Below are 20,143 nucleotides of genomic sequence, written 5' to 3'. Positions count from 1 at the left end.
TGGCATCTAAACTGAATTGTCAGCTTGCTTTATCTGCTCAAACTTCTAGAATGATGCTCGAAATCACAAGCTTCTGATACAGAGGCCAAAGTACTAGAAACTGCAATAAGGTTATTATAATTTTGATGATAAGTTGATATATAAATGGCAGCATTATTGAGGCTATCTGTCTAGTTATAGTATAAACTCAACATTGTCACAATGCGCTTGGAGCTTTACTTTCCATCTAAACTGTTATGATAAAGGTATAAAATATATTATAATCATTACAATGTAATTATTACATTTGGAATTTGGATTTTTAAGTTGAGGTAAAATAGATGCACAGTTTCAGTTGTGTGATGGTAATTTTTCTAAGACATCAGAAAGTCTTTTGGAATATCAAACCGAAGATATAATTTCCGGTGACAAGTGGGCCCTGCAGGGTTCAGTGTTGGGGCCGCAGCTGTTCACTTCATATATTAATGATCTGGATGAAGGGACTGGAGACATTCTGGTGAAGTTCACTGATGGTACGAAGTTAGGTGGACAAGCAGGTAGTACAGGGGAGATGGGGAGGCTGCAGAAAGATTTAGACAGTTTGGAAGACTGGTCCAGAAAATGGCTGATGAAATTCAACATTAGCAAATGCAAATTATTGCACATTGGAAAAAAGAATACAGGCTTGGACTATTTTCTATATCGTGAGAAAATTCATAAATCCAAAGTACAAAGGGATCTGGGAGTGCTAGTCCAGGATTCTCTAAAGGTTAACTTGCAGGTTGAGTCCGTGATTAAGAAGCGAATGTAATGTTGTCGTTTATCTCAAGAGGGTTGGAATATAAAATTTATAAAGCTCTAGTTAGGCCCCATTTAGAATATGGTATCCAATTATGGGCCTCACACCTTAGGAAGGACATACTGGCACTGGAGTGTGTCCAGCAGAGATTCACACGGATGATCCCTGGAATGGTAGGCCTAACATATGATGAACGGCTAAGGATCCTGGGATTGTATTCATTAGAGTTCAGAAAGTTGAAGGGTGAACTAATAGAAACTTACAAGATAATGCATGGCTTAGAAAGGGTGGACGCTGGGAAGTTGTTTCTGTTCAGTGGGGAGACTAGAACCCGTGAGCGCAGCCTTAGAATTAAAGAAGCTCAATTTAGAATGGAAATGCGGAGACATTTCTTCAGCCAGAGAGTGGTAGGCCTGTGGAATTCATTGCCATGGAGCACAGTGGAGGCTGGACTTTAAATGTCTTCAAGGTAGACATTGATAAATTCATGATCTCACAAGGAATTAACGGCTAAGGGAAGTGTGTGGGTAAGTGGAGTTGAAATGCCCATCAGCCATGATTAAATGACAGACTGGACTCAGTGGGCTGAATGGCCTTATTTCCACTCCTATGTCTTATGGTCTAAGAAGGCATATGACTTAATTTAAGTGCTTAGCAGGATACCTGTTATGCTAACTGATGGAATGTTTACAAAGTTGAACTAGAGTGATGTACAGAAAGAAAGAGACCAAGGATGACTGTTTTTGAATTCAGTTCAGAATTAGGTTTCAGTTCAGGAGAACAATTTCATCCTAGCAAAAGGGTTTTAGTTTTGAGAGTTTGTGTAGATGCTCTCAAGCTGTCAGAACTGAAAAGAGGTTTTGATTATCAGAACTGGAAAAAAGTTTCCAGGCCATCAAACTCGCAAGTGCCAGCAAAGTAAGAGATTACAGAGTTAAGATAGTTGTGACTCTTCTCTGGAATCAAGTATTTATAAAATATATTGCTGTTAATGTTAAGATTTTTATAAAAATTATAAATAGAGATCTTAGTTTTCTTCCCCCATTTTTGCAATAAACCTTTGTTCTTTCGTTAAAGAACATTAGCATCTTCGTTCAGTATTCAGTGACTATCACAGCACCAACTGCAAAAATTAAACTTATGATCTATCAAGCTAGATTTCACTCTGGGATCTGACTTGTCTAATATTATCATTAGGTGGGATCATAACATTGTCTTGGCAGTATTTGCTGTAACAATCTAGAGGAGGCTTTATATTAAATCTAACCCTTGTTGTACCTTGGCGTGTTTGATGTACACAACATAGAGATTGCCTTACTTTGCATCAATTCTTAATTGTACTTGTTTTGGGTGTGTTTGATGGAATGCTTGCAGTGGGAACTTTACTCAATATTCAAGTTGTATACTTAATGCTAAGTCTAGTTGCTTCAAATTGAAATGTGTTATTTCAATACATTGATAATAATGTGGTTGCAAAAGTAACAGCACGTTTATAAACAAGTAACAAAAGTAAGAGCACAGCAAATAATTTGGAAAATTAAATTAGGATTCTCTACAACCCCCAACCTCATTGTCTACCATCCCAAACAGCTTATTTCAACACCAAAGTTCATAAATCAGTCTTTCCTGGTGACTAAATAGAGGGATATGGGCCAAGTGCTGGCAAATGGGACTAGATTAATTTTGGATATCAGGGTGGCATGGACGATTTGGACTGAAGGGTCTGTTTCTGTGCTGGACATCTCTGTGACTCAATGACCCACTTTTTCAACTGTTCCAACTTCAAATTCAAATGTTAAGCCTTCTTTTAGAACTGTATTCGTTCAATGTGGTCCTCAAGATTTATAAATGAGCCAATTTAGATAAACCATATCCCACGTTCTTATGACTATTTGTATGTTTTAGTTCATATCAGAAATAATACTTTGCTTGTACTCTACCTCAGAAAGTCCTCTTGCAAGCAATTCCTGCCTAAAATCTGCCATGGTTCCAAGGATGCTATGAGGCAGTACTCTCCCCTCTGTGTCAAAGCGAGGACCCCCGGAACCTGTAGGTTTAAGATGCGATGATATTACACTGTTAGCAAAAGTTGATTGTTGCTAGGTATTACCCAGAGGAAAGCTTTGAAGGTTAAAATAATTCACAGTATTCAATATGTTCACACCCTTGAGATACCAAGCATGATCACATTGCAAAGTCAAAACATCACATAAAGGGTTGTTCTTCCCAAATACGAAAATATAAGGCTTAGCCACCACGAGGTCTGTATACTTTGATTGCAATTTTTTTTCCTTCTACATTAAAAGCCTCAATTTCATGTTGGATTGTTTTGCCATCAACGTAACATATTTTATGTTACATCAGTGAATATTGGCAAACTATTCAGTCTTGTGAATCTTTGCAGCCACATCCAATCATACTCTGACCTCACATCCAGCAGTACAGTATTAGGTGCAGTCCTGGACAACCTTTCTTGATCTATCCCTGGGGCACTATCTTAATTGTTCTGCCCCTAGCTGTTCATCGCCATGGGCTTTTTCATGTCCAAGCAGAGAACTGTATGTATCATGAACACGTCAGTGCAATTTGACAACCGCACAATCCTGACGAGTTGGTAATCATTATCCAATGATATGACACTTCCAGGACTACATCATTCCTGAGACTGGGTGCAGAAGAATGTACTTACTTTCTGAGCCATGTGAAGTACACACAATTGCTGGATAGACTGCAGACTTTCATGCTCCATCAGCAGCCAAAAGCTGAAGATTGTCCAAGAAATCCAATTGAAGATTTAGCATTCACATTGTCTAGGATATGTTAAAAAAAATTCCACGTACAACATTTTTCTTGAATCATTCTCTTACACTCCAAATATGTCAGTATGGAAGGACTTAATTGGAACAAGATTTTAAAAAACATGCACAAAGATCGTCAAGCTTAAATTTTATAGATATGAAGACTGAATTAATGAGAATGAAGAAGAAATTTACTAATTTCTCAGAAAGCTACTAATTTCTCAGAAAGCCTTCATTACGTCAAAATCAATCTATTTCACTGCAGAAATACGATGAATACTTACCACTTAAGTCTGAAGCTCAGAGAATGGTTTGTGTCAACAAATATAAGTGGTGGATAGAGAAGGCCAATGAAATTTGTGTAATTGATGGGGGGAGTGCGCTAAAAGACAAGCTCTGCCAGTCCACAAGCCATGTCAAAAGTGTAGATGGTTTATTTAAAACAGTCAATTTGATTTTCATCATTATTAATTACAACAAAAAAGAATTTCACCAGGTTTTTTCTAATAAAGTCAAAAATATCTTGTTTATTTAAAACAGACGTATTCTTTAGATAAGTGTCAAAACTAGTAATCAACTAAGCTTCAATGCAGAATTAAACTATAAGCCCCTAAATCTGAACACACACTCACACACATACACAGTCACACACACATACACACACAGACACACACATATTTTGATTCTGAGATAAAACAAGACACTGTTCGAATAAAGTATTATAAATGGGATAAAATTAGGACAAAAAGTGCCCTTCTGGATCAAATGTCTAAACTAAAAAAGTAGAATGAGTTGACTTCTCATCGTGCATTTGGTTTCCTACTAATGTAATTAAGTTGCAGACTGATGCAAGATCCTCTGTTTGGGCCCATAGGCCCTTGGATTGAATGAACAGTTCAGCTTTCAGAGTATTGAGGATATCTGAGATACTGATTTCTGGAAGTTTCTCTGATTCCCTGATCATATTTCACTGAGATATCTCCTCCCGGTTTTCTTCTAAAGCTTATAAATTACTCCCCAGGGGGAGGGGATGTTTTTGCTCCTGCTAGTTTTCTTCTGACTCCGAACTCTGTGGCAATACACAAACTAAAAATTCAGATGCTATTGCTGGGTGATTGCAGCATAGATCCTAGGATTTCTGTTCAGGTTGGTTTGACAAGCTATTAAGACTGTAAAAGCAATCTCTTTTTAAGAGCTCTGGGTTGTCTTCTTTTCCAAAATAATTTGCTTTTTCAGTAAATGGCAAATAACCCCCCTTGATGCTTGACTTTTTCCAAGAAATCACATTAAATCTCTCTTCAACCCTAATGTACAAATCCTCATAATCCATACGTTTATATGAAAAATACAAAATCGAACTCTAATAAACCTGCGTGACATACACAGCTTCTTCCAGGTCACTAAAACCAATTATGAATCTAAAACAAATGGCCTGTCCCGTTACTCCAAGCTGAAGTCAGCAATACAGTTCTCAAAGATAATTTGCTATCTGAGACCAGTGGAAGGAGCACTATCAAGACTTCTCAAGTCAAAGTTCAATTGAAATATTGGACAAAACAATCCAAATAATCCTTCAAAAGCTTGAGAAATCAAAGTTGGGAATGCTGACAACCATGCTGAAACACTAAAGGAGATCCAAATGAGAAATAATAAGACATGCAGTCTGGACAACACATCAGTACAGCTTTATAGCGCTTACAGTTATGAGCTTCTACTCAAATTCTCAGTCTTTTATGTAAAAGGTTAAGCAGAAGAGGTGCTACCTCCTGAACTCCAAAACGCATCATTTTTTCACTTTTCAAGAAACAGTTAGGTTGATTTTTGGGAAGTATTAAAGTATATCCCTTCTTTCCACAATGTGGAAGATTCTCACATTGATCATTTTGAAATGTATCTTAATCAGCCAAAACATCCTTCCAAAGACCCAATGTGGTTTCTGGTCATCCAGAGGAATTACAGACATGATGTCTGTCACTTGACAAAAGTTTCTGGATAAACAATGGTCTTTACTTATCATAGGAACTTCATGAACCATAGCTCTTTGGAACGTCCAGGAAGTAACATGTCCAATAAGATTTGTTACCTTCCGGTGCCTCTTGCATGATGGTCCAATAGCATCTGTCCTTTGTAGTGAATTGGATGCTGAGCCCTTGCATATTCAGATGGACATCAAGCAAGGATGTGTGATTGCATCAACTCACTTCACCTCAGCCTGTTCATGACCAACCGCCAAAATGGGACATGGTTGAGATTTGACTCAATGGAAAGCTTTTCAACATCAACAAACTGAGAGCCAACAATAAAGCAACTCTCCACTAAATCCATGACTTATAAAATATCAAATACTGTGCAGCTGCAGTCTACACTGTGTAATCTTATCTGTTAATCAATCTTCTACCCGTACTGATATATTACCCCTATTTCATGAGCCCTTATCTTGTGTTATTAATCTTCTGAGTGGCATACCATGAAATGCCTTTTGGAAATGTAAGCACACTCCATACTCCATACACCGTGTGGGCAGCACGGTGGCACAGTGGTTAGCACTGCTGCCTCACAGCGCCAGAGACCCGGGTTCAATTCCCGCCTCAGGCGACTGACTGTGTGGAGTTTGCATGTTCTCCCCGTGTCTGCGTGGGTTTCCTCCGGGTGCTCCGGTTTCCTCCCACAGTCCAAAGATGTGTAGGTTAGGTGAATTGGCCATGCTAAATTGCCCGTAGTGTTAGGCAAGGGGTAAATGTAGGGATATGGGGGGTTGCGCTTCGGCGGGTCGGTGTGGACTTGTTGGGCTGAAGGGCCTGTTTCCACACTGTAATGTAATGCAATCTAATCTAACGTAATCTAATCTAATCTAATCCATCTATTGGTTGTCCTTTATCTATCCAAACCTTAATTGAGCAAAAGGCTTTAAATTTGTCAAACATAATTTACTTTTCATAAAAACATGTTAATTTTGTCTGATCATAGTATGATTTTTCTAAATGCATTGTGGAAGATTTCCCTGAGTTATAAATTCCAATACTTTCTCTATTACTTACATCAGACTAATTGGTTTATAGTTTCCTATTTCCTTTCTCTTTCCTTTCTAGAATAGCAGTGTTACAGTTGTTTCCTTTCCATTCGCAGGAAACTTGATAAAATCTAGGCAATTCTGAAAAATCATAAGTGCAGTTATCTATTTTAGAACCTTAGGACATAGACCATCGTATCCTGGGAATTTATTAGATTTTAGATTTATTTAGATTTATTAAATCTTCAGTACTTTTCCTCTACTAAATTTAATTACGTAGGTTCTTCACTCATAAACTCCTAAATTAACTTCTATTTCTGATATTTTCTGATTTCTACTGTGAAGTCAGATATAAAGTATTTGTTCAATTTCTCTGCCAGTTACTCATTTCCCATGATATCTTCTCCTAACTGTGTCTTTAAGGAACTGATGTTTACTTTAGTTATTCTCCTTTAAGTGTATCTGTAAAAGCTCTTAAAATCTGTGTTTATATTTCTGGCTAGTTTGCTCTCGTTCCATGTTTTCTTTCTCTTATTGGTCAACGTTTAGTATTCACTTGCTTGTTTCTAAAAGACTTCCAATCCTCAATCTTGCTACTATTCTTTGCAACAATATAAATCTCTTTTCAATTTAACATTACCTTTAACCTCCTTAGTAAGTCATGGATTGATCTTTTTTGTTCAGATTTTCTTTTTGAATGGAAGGCATTTTGTTGAACATTTTGAATTATTCATTTAAATATTTGCCATTGTAATTTTTCTGTTTTAACCTTTGGTCTATGTACACAAACAATATTAGTCAGCTCTTCCTTCATACTTATATGATCAGTTCTGCTTTAGATTCACCATTTTTTTGTGATTGAAATATATAATTTTCAAACTTAATTTGGAATTCAGTTGTTTCATGCTCACTATTTCTTACTGAATCATTTTCTTTGAGATTACTAATTAACCCTGCTGCATTGCACAATATTAAATCTAAAATAGGTTTATTCCTAGTCAGTTCCATAGCCTATTGCTCTACAGCTTATAATTCCAGGAAACTATCATGAAAAGTATTCTACAAACTCTACCTTTAAACCATCTTCAACAATTTGACTTGTCCAACATTTTGAAGATTAAAGTCTCTGACAATTATTACATCACAATTGTTAAAAACTCCCATAATATCTTATTTAATACTTTGTCCAAAAGTATATCGACTATTGGGAGTTGTATAAACTACTTCCAGCAGTATTTCCTAATCTTTGCTATTTCAAATATCTCCTCATACTGATACTACTTTCTGATCTTCGGAATCAAAATCCTTTCTTTCTGTCTTTATATCATTCTTTACCTTCGAGGTTCTACTTTTAATTCAGATTCTACACTCCCAACACAAACAGGTAAACATTCACACTTTATATATAATATGCCCACACATATTGACTCATTCCATACACAGAGATGTAAATTTCTCCCACATACAGATAGTAACGCAGAAAGATGCATACATACACACACACACAAACATACTTCTCACACACAGGTATATATATTTGCACTTCCCCCAGCTGGACACAGATACATACATATTTTAACATGCCAAATCACTTCACCATTACAAAGCCTTTGAATGAAAAGTAGGGAGAATATAGGGAAGGAGCAGGGAATCTTACTTCATTTCATGAACAATTACTAACCTGAATAGTCCATGGTTTTCAGTTCATCCGTAGGTGAAGCAGCTTTGGCTATAATACGTTTCACTTCCCTTTCTTTCCTTGGTTTTGGCTTTCGAATCACCAATTTGCTGGTGATAGGTATTGTCTTTAAAGGCATCCGAGGAGCATGCAGCTACGAGGAACACAGAGGAACAAATTTAATTGTCGGTTACAGTTAGTCACAACTCCAACTAGGTAAACTTTTAGCTTTTTGATCTGGCAATTTCCACACTGTAAGTTATCTAATCTAATCTCATCTAATTTCCTATTTTATTGACTTCAACAAGTTTTCCACTATTACCTCATTTTCTTATAACACGGAATTGCACGAGAATGAAACTACCGCATTATAGCAGAACCGACTGTACCTTACAAGTGCATGAGGGTATCAGAACAGAGTGCAGAACAGCTGCAAAAAATGTGCAGAGAGAGAGAGATCAACATTAACATTTGAGAGGTCCATTCGAAAGTATGATAACAGCAGGGAAGAAGCTGTTCTTCAATCTGTTCATACATGATTTCAAACTTTTATATTTTTTGCCCGACAGAAGAGGGTGGATGAGAGTATTGGCAGGGTGGGCGGGGTCTTTAATTATGTTGGTTGCTCACCTGAGGCAGCGGGAAGTACAGATGAAGTCAATGGAAGGAACACTGGTTTGCATGATGTACTGGGCTGTGTTCACTTTCTGTAGCTTCTTGTGGTCTTGGGAAGAGCAGTTTCCAAACCATGCTTTGATGCATCCATATAAGATGCAAAGTAAAAATTGCTAAGAGTCTTTATGAACATGCCAAATTTCCTTAGCCTCCTGAGGAAGTAGAGGCATTATTTTGCTTTCTTGACTACTGCGTTGACATGGGTGGATCAGGACAGATTGTTAGTGATCATCACACCACTGATGCAGATGGGGCATTCCCTCCACTCTGCTTCCTGAAGTCAATGGCCAGCTCCTTTGTTTTGCTGACATTGATGGAGAGATTTTTGTCTTACATCCTGCTGCTAAGCACTCAATCTCTTTCCTGTACTCTGTGTAATCGTTGTTTGAGATTTGACCTACAACAGTGGTGTCATCAGCAAACTTGTACTCATGCAATGTGCTTTAGTATTATGAAGATAAAGCTAAAATTTGACAAACCAGAGACATTGGGGGTCCATGGTGGTCATGGTGAGATATAGGTCAGTTGCACTTTTGATGCTGTTGCTCAGAGTATTAAACTTCGAGATACCCATTGGTGAAAGAGAAGACCGGAAGCCAATGTTTAGCAGTTTTAGATTTATTCATGGAGTGAAATATTACATGTCTACAACTCTAACTGTACTTTCACACCAGTCAGCACATTTATCTTTGTTGTATTTTGAGTGAAATCAAATAAACAAAATAACTAAACAATAATCATGATGGGTGGAAAAGATGCACTCTAGTTTCATTGTCAGCACTTTAAAGCACCATTATAACAAAAATCATGAACAGAGTAAACTTATGAAATTGGATTAACATATAAATTTCCAGGACTGACGATGTACTTCAGCTCCTGTGGGACCCACTGGTCACAGAAAGCCCCAAATGTACCAATGACCATTGTATGCTACTTATACAAGGACATCAGGCCTGGACCTAGTAGTAAGTGTTTCTTAAAGGAGTACTGCAATGCAAATCAGATTTCTTATTGTGACGATGCTACTCCTTCAACAAAGTTATGCTACCCTTGGCATTTTTCCCAGAGAGATTGTAAAAGCAGTGATTCTGAAAAATCTAGGTTTGAAGGATTTTAAGGCCAATTTGATTGCCTCAGGCAAAGGGCTTTCAAGTTTAAAAACAAAACACTTGTGCAATGAAAGGGGAGCATCCAGTTCTCCCAGTTCAGCTTTTCTTTGGTTCGGTTTGACTTTAGCAGTCTGGCTGTTCACTGAAAGCAGGTAAAAACAATGACTGCAGATGCTGGAAACCAGATTCTGGATTAGTGGTGCTGGAAAAGCACAACAGTTCAGGCAGCATCCGAGGAGCAGCAAAATCAGGCAGTCAGTTTTGAGGCTGCTGGTCCAAGAAACAGCTCCATTGAAGAAGGTGTTCCATGCTGAATCTCTCCGTCATCTCTCTCTCTCTCTCTCCTGTACAATCCTGTGTTTGATTTTACCTTTTTTGCCAAGGGGTGCTTATGGGGATTGTTGCAGAAATTTGAAACAGCATCATTACATTTGGATAGTCTGTTGGGTTTTCAGATAGATTAAGTTATTCTCTATTATGTTGTCTTTTGTTTGTGTTTCATTCGGTAATCTTGCAAATATATTCTATTTTGTTTAAAACTAAGCGGTTGGGCCAGTTACATCTCTCTGGGAATGTCCACTTTACACCTGTTTGAAACAACTAGCAAAGTTAAGGTCCGTGCTGCTTTCTTGAAATGTTTTGAGGGGCTCTGGCCTGGTTCATAACATTATGGAGCCTTATCAAATTTAATTTAAAACAATGTTCCTAGGGCTGATGATGTGGTCATGGAAGGCTTCAAGCATACTAACAGACCTGTGCTCACTCTTCAAAGATGCCCAGATGTGAATGTAACCACGAAAGAGAGGAAGGCAGTTGATCTAACAACCTCTAACATGGTCCATTGAGCTGTTCATGGCCAAGCCCAGAAACATACGTTTCTCTTCATTGATATTTTTAATCAAAAGCCCCTTAAACAGACATTGTAACATAAATTATAATATGTTTGTGTTTTTTTTAAAAGAAATTAAATTAACATTTTATGAGGAGATAATACACTCTAAGGGAAGGCGATGGCCTAGTGATATTATCACTGAACTGCTAATCCAGAGACTCAGGTAATGTTCTGGGGACCCTGGTTTGAATCCCACCATGGCAGATGGTGGAATTTGATTTCAATAAATATCTGGAATTAAGAATCTAATGACTACTATAAATCCATTGCTAATTGTTGGAAAAACCCATCTGGTTCACTAACGCCCTATAGGGAAGGAAACTGCCATCCTTATCTGGTCTGGCTGATATGTGACTCCAGATCCACAGCAATGTGGTTGACTCTCAACTGCCCTCTGGGCAATTAGGGAAGGGCAATAAATGCTGCCTAGCCAGTGACATCCTAATCCTGTTACAGAATTAAAAAAACACTCTAACACCCCACCCCGCCACCACCACCCCTAACCCCTCCACTGCCCCCCCACCTCCTCCCACAACCACCCTGCACTGCGTGGCCAAACGTCAAGAACACTTAGCTAAAGTGCTGAAGAAGTAATTACACAATCAATTCTCTCAATCTGAATATACGTAACCTTAAAAAAAGGAGAAAAAAAACACATTGAAAGCACTTCCCTGACTACACTTATATAGGTAAGTGCAGTCCTCCCAGTCAAATGATAGAATAGAGATGTTAGAGAAACAGACTGTGGTATTCCTTGTCAAAGATGGCATACAGTTTGAGAAAAATGAAGAAGGATAATTTATCTTTGTCACAATCACAAATAATATCTTATGTGACTTTGATAAAAGGACTTTCATTAACTGTGACAGGAACAGAAATCTGATTACAAGTGATCAAACTTGGAATTCTGAGAAAGGTGTAGACAGATATGGGTGATTACACACGTACCTGGATTTTGGAAAGAAAAAAAGGAAATTGGAGATATGTCAGGGCAGTAGTTTGCAAGGATAGAGTAGTGAGTTATTTGAGGAGGTGGGTGATAATAAGGTTTGAAGGAGAAGAAAACAGTTAACAATATCAGCTAACGTGGACCAGGAAATACAGTTGGATCATTTACTATTTGGTCAGAATAGGGTCTTTGGAACAAGAAAACGTCTTGTGGACAAGACAAGTTTGAGGAGAGGTGGAGAAGGAAAGAAGGAATAGAAGAAACTAGAACAAGGAAAGGTTGAGTGGATATTTTGCCATGTGTCCTGAGCAAGGGAGAGAATCAGCAGAGGTAGCTGATTGGTCTCAAATCCTTGTAACAAAAGAAGTGTACAATGACCCTTGAACCTGTTAGAGATGAGGGTGAAAGAGACAGGTGACAGGGATTTCAGAAGACATCCTATAGTGAAGAAGCAGTGACCTTATAGAGATTTAAAAATAATGAGGGGTATAGATAGGGTTAATAGATAAGTGTCTTTTCCCCTAGGGTGGGAGATTTCAAGACCAGTGGTCATATTTTTAAGGTGACAGGAGAGAGATTTAAAAAGGCAGGAACACTTTTTTTTACACAAAGGTTGGTTCGCATGTGGAATGAATTTCCTGAGGAAGTGTAGGATGAGGGCACAATTACAACATTTAAAAGACACTTCGATAAGTACATGACTAGGAAAGGTTTGGAGGGATATCGGTCCAACGCAGGCAGGCGGGACTAGTTTAGTTTGGGATGATGTTTGGCATGGACTGGTTGGACCAAAGTGTCTGTTTCTGTACTGTATGACTCTAAGAGAAGCCATACGATATCTTTGCAATTCACAATGATCTGGAAAAATGTGCAGCTTTGGCAGAAGATAGTGTAATTTAATAGTATTTTACATAGTCCAGCGAGAACTGCAATTGAATGGTCAAGTTAGTAATTTGCCATCGACACTCAAGTCTGCACTCATCCAAGCAAGTGAAGAGTGTTTAACCATGCTTTGAATTCCTGTGTCTCAATGGTTAGAGATGAAGATTATTTCATTCTGTCTTGTTTGTTATGGCCATGAATGATTAATAAATTTTGACTAAACAATTACATTGTATTTCCTTAATTGTAGTCAAAGCACGATACTTATTCATCATACAATTAACTCAGCTTGTAACCCAACCCTTATTTGAAAGGGAGAAACACCTGCTGTACTTAATTCCATATCACAGAATGAGAACTTGTAGCCTTTCAAAGTTGAATAAGCAAGTTTACATCATTAAATACTTATCAAGTACCTGCCATTTGTCACTTTCAGAGGAAAGTTGAAGGTGCTTACTATGTGAAGAGGGGAAAAGTAAAATAACAGCTGTGTTCTGCATTCGACTAATTTTATCTGTAGTATTTTAGAAAGTGAGACAGTTATAATTTGCTAAATGTATTCTTTGTATTAGAGTTAAGATCTGCAATAGTGTGTGGTTAGTTTTCTGACTCTATAATTCTTTTGGATGTATATCACTCAAGACAATGTACTTTCTGAATGTCTAAGTATACTTCACTAACTAGACTTTTACACATTGATTATCATTATGCATTTTTACTTTATACACTGTTTAGCTTTTTTTTAAGTACAAATTGTATCTCCTTAATTCAACACACTCTGGTTTGGCAGCCTCTGTGGCCACATTATATCTGGCTTTCCAAAATACCAGCAGTGTTTTGTGTCCTTCTCTTCAAAATGTTTTTCTTGTTGCACCAGTGCAAATCTTTCAGTAAGCTTATGTGGATTGATTTCTAAGTGATTTTCATTCTCTATAAACAGCAACATAATCGGCCCATGTAAAGTCATTGTTTAGGTCATTAGGGTAGATGTCCAGTCTGTATTCTCAGAAAGCAGAATGGTCATGAGCAGCATGAAGACTGCAACACTGACAAAGCAGCTGAAAGTCTACTTGCGTGTAAGGAGATCATTCGTATTTTCCAAAATAAATGCACATTTTATAGAGTCATAGAGATATACAGCAAGGAAACAGACTCATCCATGCCGAATAAATATCCTAAATTAATTTAGTCCCACTTGCTAGCACTTGGCCCATATCCCTCTAAGATCTTCCTGTTCACCTACCAATCCAGATGCCTTTTAAATATTGTAATTATATCAGCCTCCACCACTTCCTCTGGCAGCTCATTCCAAACATGCACCACCCTTTGTATGAAAATGTTGCCCCCTTAGAACCCTTTTAAATATTTCCCCTTTCACCCTAAATCTATGTCCTTTAGTTCTGAACTCCCCCACCAAGGGAAGAGACTTTGTCTCTTTATCCCATTCATGCTCCTCATGATTTTATAAACTTCTATCAATTCACCCCTCATGTTGCACAGTAGTTTTTAAATATGTTTAAAACCTCTTGTGCTGACCGTGACATTGACTTCCTATGGGGCAGTAACACCTCCAATCCAGTAAAGGCTGAGAAGCACACTCCCAAGCAGGTGGCCTCAAAAAGCTAACCATCACTGATAAGATGGCTGATTTAAACTCTTATTAATTTAAACAACTTGAAGAAGGTGGACTCAGGATGTCAGTCATGAGGACATGACAGTGTACATCCTCCTACCTGAACTAATGAGTAAAGAAAATATTGTAAATGATAAAAAAAAGTAACAAACTGTGATGAAGTGGATGCCTCACAAATAATTGACATCATGGGAACCAATCAAAAGGTGATAGCAAATAATGTTATTAAGGTGATTGGTTTCTTTCAAAGTAATAAGCAGGAATTGAGCACATGGAACTTAGACAATTTGAGATTGACGATGAACTCTTCATGCACTAACAAGCTAATTAGAGTTCAGTATGTGTCTGAACATACCCAGGGAGTAATGGCTTTCAAGGGTTAATAAGGCCTGCCTCATGTGTAAAAAGACAGAAGGACAACTTCAGTCAAAGCAACATGGGACAGTAGCCTAGTCTGATGCAAATTGTGATCCACTGAGTCTTCTGCTTTATTAAGTATTAATTTCATTCTACTTGCTTTGGTAAACTCAAGAAAACTTGTGAAATGATACCTGGAATAGGTATTGTAATTAATCAAGACTAGTAAACTTCAGGTTGGCTCTCTCACACTCAATTTATAATTATAATTCTCATAGATTAGATTAGATTCCTTACAGTGTGGAAACAGGTCCTTCGGCCCAACCAGTCCACACCGACCCTCTAAAGAGTAACCCACCCAGACCTATTTCCCTTTGACTAATGAACCTAACACTATGGGCAATTTAGTATGGCCAATTCACCTGATCTGCACATCTTTGATGTGGGAGGAAACCGGAGCACCCGGTGGAAACCCACGCAGACACGGGGAGAATGTGCATACTCCACACAGACAGTCGCCTCAGGCTGGAATTGAACCTGGAACCCTGGTGCTGTGAGGCAGCAGTGCTAACCACTGAGCCTGTGAGGTCTTGTAATGAAAGTGAATCCAAAAATCTTGTACCTTGGTAATTTTTCCACTTTGACTTTTGGATGCCAGTGTTGTCATTGTACTAAAACAGCTTGGCGTGAACCTTTGCTGCATTTAGTGCATTCAACTATTTCTTTATCATGTGGAATGAATTAAATTTTCTAAAGATTAGCTTCCATGGTGGTGCAATTTACAAAAGAAGAGGGAAACATTCCCTTAGCTTTTTTAGCTGAAGATAAAAAGCATGAGCCTAGTCTGTTGTAATCACGTGCTGGCTTCCACCAACATTTGAGGATGTAGGCTTGCTCGCTGAGCTGGAAGGTTCATTTTCAGACGTTTCGTCACGATCATCAGTGAGCCATTGGTGGTATAGACCATTGGTGGTATGGCCCACTTTCTATTTATGTGTTTAATTTTTCCACGGATAGTGATGACACTTCCTGTTCTTTTTCTCAGGGGGTGGTAAATGGGATCCAAGTCAATGTGTTGATTGATAGAGTTCCGGTTGGAATGCCATGCTTCTAGGAATTCTCATGTGTGTCTCTGTTTGGCTTGTCCTAGGATGGATGTGTTGTCCCAGTTGAAGTGGTGTCTTTCCTCATCTGTATGTAAGGATACTAGTGAGTGTGGGTCATGTCTTTTTTGTGGCTAGTTGTTCACGTATCCTGGTGGTTAGTTTTCTGCTGTTGTCCAATGTAGTGTTTGTCACAATTCTTGCAAGGTATTTGGGACAACACATCCATCCTAGGACAAGCCAAACAGAGACATGCATGAAAATTCCTAGAAGCATGGCATTCCAACCGAAACTCCAACAACAAACACATTGACTTGGATCCCATTTACCACCCCCTGAGAAAAAGAACAGGAAATGACATTACTACAGGAAATGACTTCACCAAGCCAGGAAACCTAAACACATAAAGAGAAAGCAGGCCATACCACCAGTGCTTCATCCGGAGGCTCACTAATGATGTTACCTAGTATGGTGATGAAACATCTGAAAACGAACCTTCCAGCTCAGCAAGCAAAGCTACATCCAAAATCTCAACCTGAGCTACAAATCTTCTCAACTTGCTATCAAGATTTGAGTTTGGGAGTGCTCAAAGTCGAGGTAATGCAGAGGAAGCTCAGGCTTCTGTAATGCAAATTCAACAGCAATTGCGCATGTGCAAAATGGAATGAAAGATGCCACTGCAGTCCAACAAACTTATTTCCACAGGAATAGCCAAAATCATATCCAAACACAATTACTAAAATTGTAGAAATGGAATGTTTCTCCGTACCTGAGTCAGATCTTCTGGTTTTATTGCCAAGGCCATGATGTCTTCTCCATTCAATACATCTTCCTTTTGTGGCTCTTCTTTAATGGGGATTATCTCCTCAATTTCTTTCTTATTTTCCTTCTTTTTCTCTGCTGAACAACACAATCATTCACAGAACATTGTAGGGCAAACCTTAATTAATAAATTTTGCAAATGGACTTTTTGCTCAGCTTTGTGGAGAAAACAAAACAGGTCAAAAATATGTAGCACAAAAAAATCCCAAGGTGCTTCACAGAAACACTATAAAACAAATTATGACACTGAATTACAAAATGATATATTAGGTGAGATGACCAAAGGCTTTGTCAAAGAGGTGAATGTTGTGATTGTAATGAGGTCAGCCAGTTGGGAATCATAGAATATGAGTTCTCTGATTGGAGCTGTTAATCTGATCCAATAAGGGAGCCCGAGCTGAAATATAACAAAGAGGAGTGTCAAAGATACTGACACTCTAGTATCTGACACGAAATGAGGCAGTACTAAAGTCAAGGGTTCATAATGTGTAAATAAAGCGTGACTTGGTGACTTACTGGCCTCTGCAGAGTTATTTCAGTAGAGTTTAAAGGAGAAAAGTGAAGTAGAGATGTATAATGGAAATTCCAGGATTTAGAGCCTGGGCATTTGTTGGCACAAACATCCCTGGAGACTTGTTTAAATCAGGACTGAACAAAACATTGGAATTGGTTGCCTTTACTTGTCCCATCATTCACTCTCAGGACAGATACAACACAGATTAGGTACAGGGTAATGCTCCTCTACACTGATCTAAGAAACACTTTGAAGTGGGTTAGAACGCAGGTTCCAAACAGCATAAAGCTCTCATCATAATGTCTTGTGAAACTTTGAGCAGATGGAGTACAAAAAGAAACTCCACAAGGGATATAAAAATCAACACAAAGTTTTTACAAATACATTAAGAAAAAGAGGGTGATCAGGAGCAATATGGATCTCTTGATAAGTGGTATTGTCAATGGAAACAAAGAAAATGTTTGCATATTGTGTAACTATTTTGTGTTGATATTTACATGAGGAGGTGGCAGAAGACTGCACATTTCAAGCAAACAAAAATCAAATCAACAAAATTAACAAAAATAAGATAATATAATGGAAAAGGAGGGACTTCTCCCCAGTAGCAGATGGTTTCCATCTTCAGATTTTACTGAACATGATCTCTCTGTATTCGTCTAAAGCTCAATCGATTCTGAAACTGTTCCAATAGATTGCAAGATTTCACCTTTCTCTTTGCTTTTTAATAACGGCAAGAAAGAGAAACAAATAATTTATAGACCTCATAACAAGACATTCCTAGAATATCATTAGAATATATGTTTGTGGTTTTATAATGATATGGAAGTTCTCCTTGCTAATGCCTGGTAGCTTGCCCCAAATTAGGAGAGCTGTCTCACAAGTTGTGAAGTTACAACCTGACTTTGTAGGTTTGGTGTGATTCCATGTCTGTGATTATGTCATAGACATCACCATTACCATCCCTGGAATGTCCTGTCCGAATGGCAAGGCAGACATATCACACTTAACATAATGAAACGTTAACAATGGTATGACAGGAATTTTGTAGAACAAAGTATGACACTAGACCACAAAGGAAGTGTTATGTTGGATAATCAAATGCTTTGTTAAGGGGGTGAGTTTAACGAGGAAAGTTGGAAAGGTGGAGAAGTATATGGAGAGAATTCTAGAGTCCAAGGCTAAAGCAACTGAAGGCACATTCACTAATGGTGTAGCAGTTATGATTAGGAATTGCAGTTGTGGGAAGATGGCTATTTATAGATTGTTAGCTGAAGTTGTAGCTCATGGAATTGAAGGCTAATTCTTGACCTGAGGAAATTGTTCTAATGGAGGAGTTGATATGTTGGGATGATAGGCAGGTACTCTGGTGATTGGTGGTGTATAGTATGGCAATTTTGGGCCTTACAATTCACCATATTTGTTTAAAACTTAAAAAACACAACAGGTCATTTCCTGGGACTTGATGCCCAAGAAGATGGTGGAAACATAAATGATCAGTTATTTCAAAAGTTCACTGGTGGGCACTTGACAGAAATAAACCTGCAGGATTACAGAGATGGAGTGGGACTGATTGAATTGCTCTGCAGAGAGCTAGCATAGATTTGGTGGGCTGAATGATGTCATTCAGTAACTCTTATTCTGTGACCATATTTGAATTTGCCCACACAAAGAAGTAAGAAGTATGATGGAAATTACAAGGAAATTTAGATAGATTAAATGGATGAATAAAACTATGAGAGCTGGGTTTCAATAGAGGCACATGTGAAAACCTAAAAAGGATAAAACATTTCTAAATGGTAAAAAAGTTAGAAATGCTGAATATCCAAAGAGACATACGGACTCATTTACACAATCATTAAAATGTCACAAATAGTGACCTCTTTCATCACACATCCTTGAATGTGTTATCATCTCCAAATATGTCCCTATGTATCCTGGAATGAGGTTATCACCCCGGCAAATGTACCAAACCAAGTTTTGTCAAAAGTCACAAAGGAAATTCTGTGACTGCCAAGTATACACTTTCCCTCCTTTGTTCTTCTCAACCGGTTTTCAGCCTTTGACATGATTAACCCTCTCGTAGGAGGTCTCCAGCGTCGTCGAACTGGGTTTCTAGACCCACACCACCTGCAGAGGGTCTTCACAGTCCAGGGACATGCCACATCAGTCAGGTGGAACTGGAAGGTGCCAGGTAAGGCCCCATGGACTGGTGTACCTAGCGCTGGAGCATCCTCCATGCCTCACTCCGGTGGGATGGGGAGAAAGAACCCCCCCTCCCCCTCACTCGTACCTGGTGAACTCCGCACGGTGGTGTCTTTCCGGGAAGCTTTCACTGGAGCCCGTGTCCCCATCGTCTCAAGCCAAAGCCCGAGGGCTGACACAGCACAGCACAGAAGAGCGCGCCCCGTCACCGGGAACAACCCACCCCCAAGCACGGCCGCTGTCTCCAGGCAACCGACACTTCCGCCGTCTCCTCAGCAACCAGACAACAACAGGCGCACCGCGGCCTGGTCACAGAGAGTTAGAGGATCATTGAAGACACTGAGGGGGATTTAGTCTGGACTACTACAAAGAGAGTAGGGTTATTACCGGAGGGGATGCTCGGTTATTTCTCAGCGGGTGTCAGAAGAAATTAGGTTTTATTAATGGAGACGGGTTAGACTGGGTTAGCAGAGACAGGGAGTGGGGATTAGACTGGGTTAGTGGGGACAGGGGAGTGGGGATTAAACTGGGTTATCAGAGACAGGGGAGTGGGGATTAGACTGGGTTAGCAGAGACAGGGAGTGGGGATTAGACTGGGTTAGTGGGGACAGGGGAGTGGGGATTAAACTGGGTTATCAGAGACAGGGGAGTGGGGATTAGACTGGGTTAGTGGGGACAGGGGAGTGGGGATTAAACTGGGTTATCAGAGACAGGGGAGTGGGGATTAGACTGGGTTAGCAG

General features: G+C 38.9%; 1 protein-coding gene across 1 annotated transcript in view; it reads right to left on the bottom strand.

The window, feature by feature from the left end:
• Positions 1-19,827, bottom strand: part of LOC122562349 (mycbp associated protein) — a 103,008-nt gene extending 83,181 nt beyond the window's left edge. Inside the window, exons 1-4 of the mRNA XM_043715225.1 lie at positions 19,491-19,827; positions 16,634-16,764; positions 8,268-8,418; positions 2,719-2,825 (exon numbers count right to left, since the gene is read on the bottom strand). Coding sequence (XP_043571160.1) covers positions 2,719-2,825; positions 8,268-8,418; positions 16,634-16,764; positions 19,491-19,551 — 450 coding nt within the window. The 5' untranslated portion in view covers positions 19,552-19,827. The remainder of the gene's footprint in view (positions 1-2,718; positions 2,826-8,267; positions 8,419-16,633; positions 16,765-19,490) is intronic.
• Between the last annotated feature and the right edge of the window lie 316 nt (positions 19,828-20,143).

Source organism: Chiloscyllium plagiosum, chromosome 24, assembly GCF_004010195.1.
Source record: "Chiloscyllium plagiosum isolate BGI_BamShark_2017 chromosome 24, ASM401019v2, whole genome shotgun sequence".
Classification (NCBI taxonomy): Eukaryota; Metazoa; Chordata; class Chondrichthyes; order Orectolobiformes; family Hemiscylliidae; genus Chiloscyllium; species Chiloscyllium plagiosum.
This window is presented reverse-complemented; position numbering and strand designations above follow the sequence as displayed.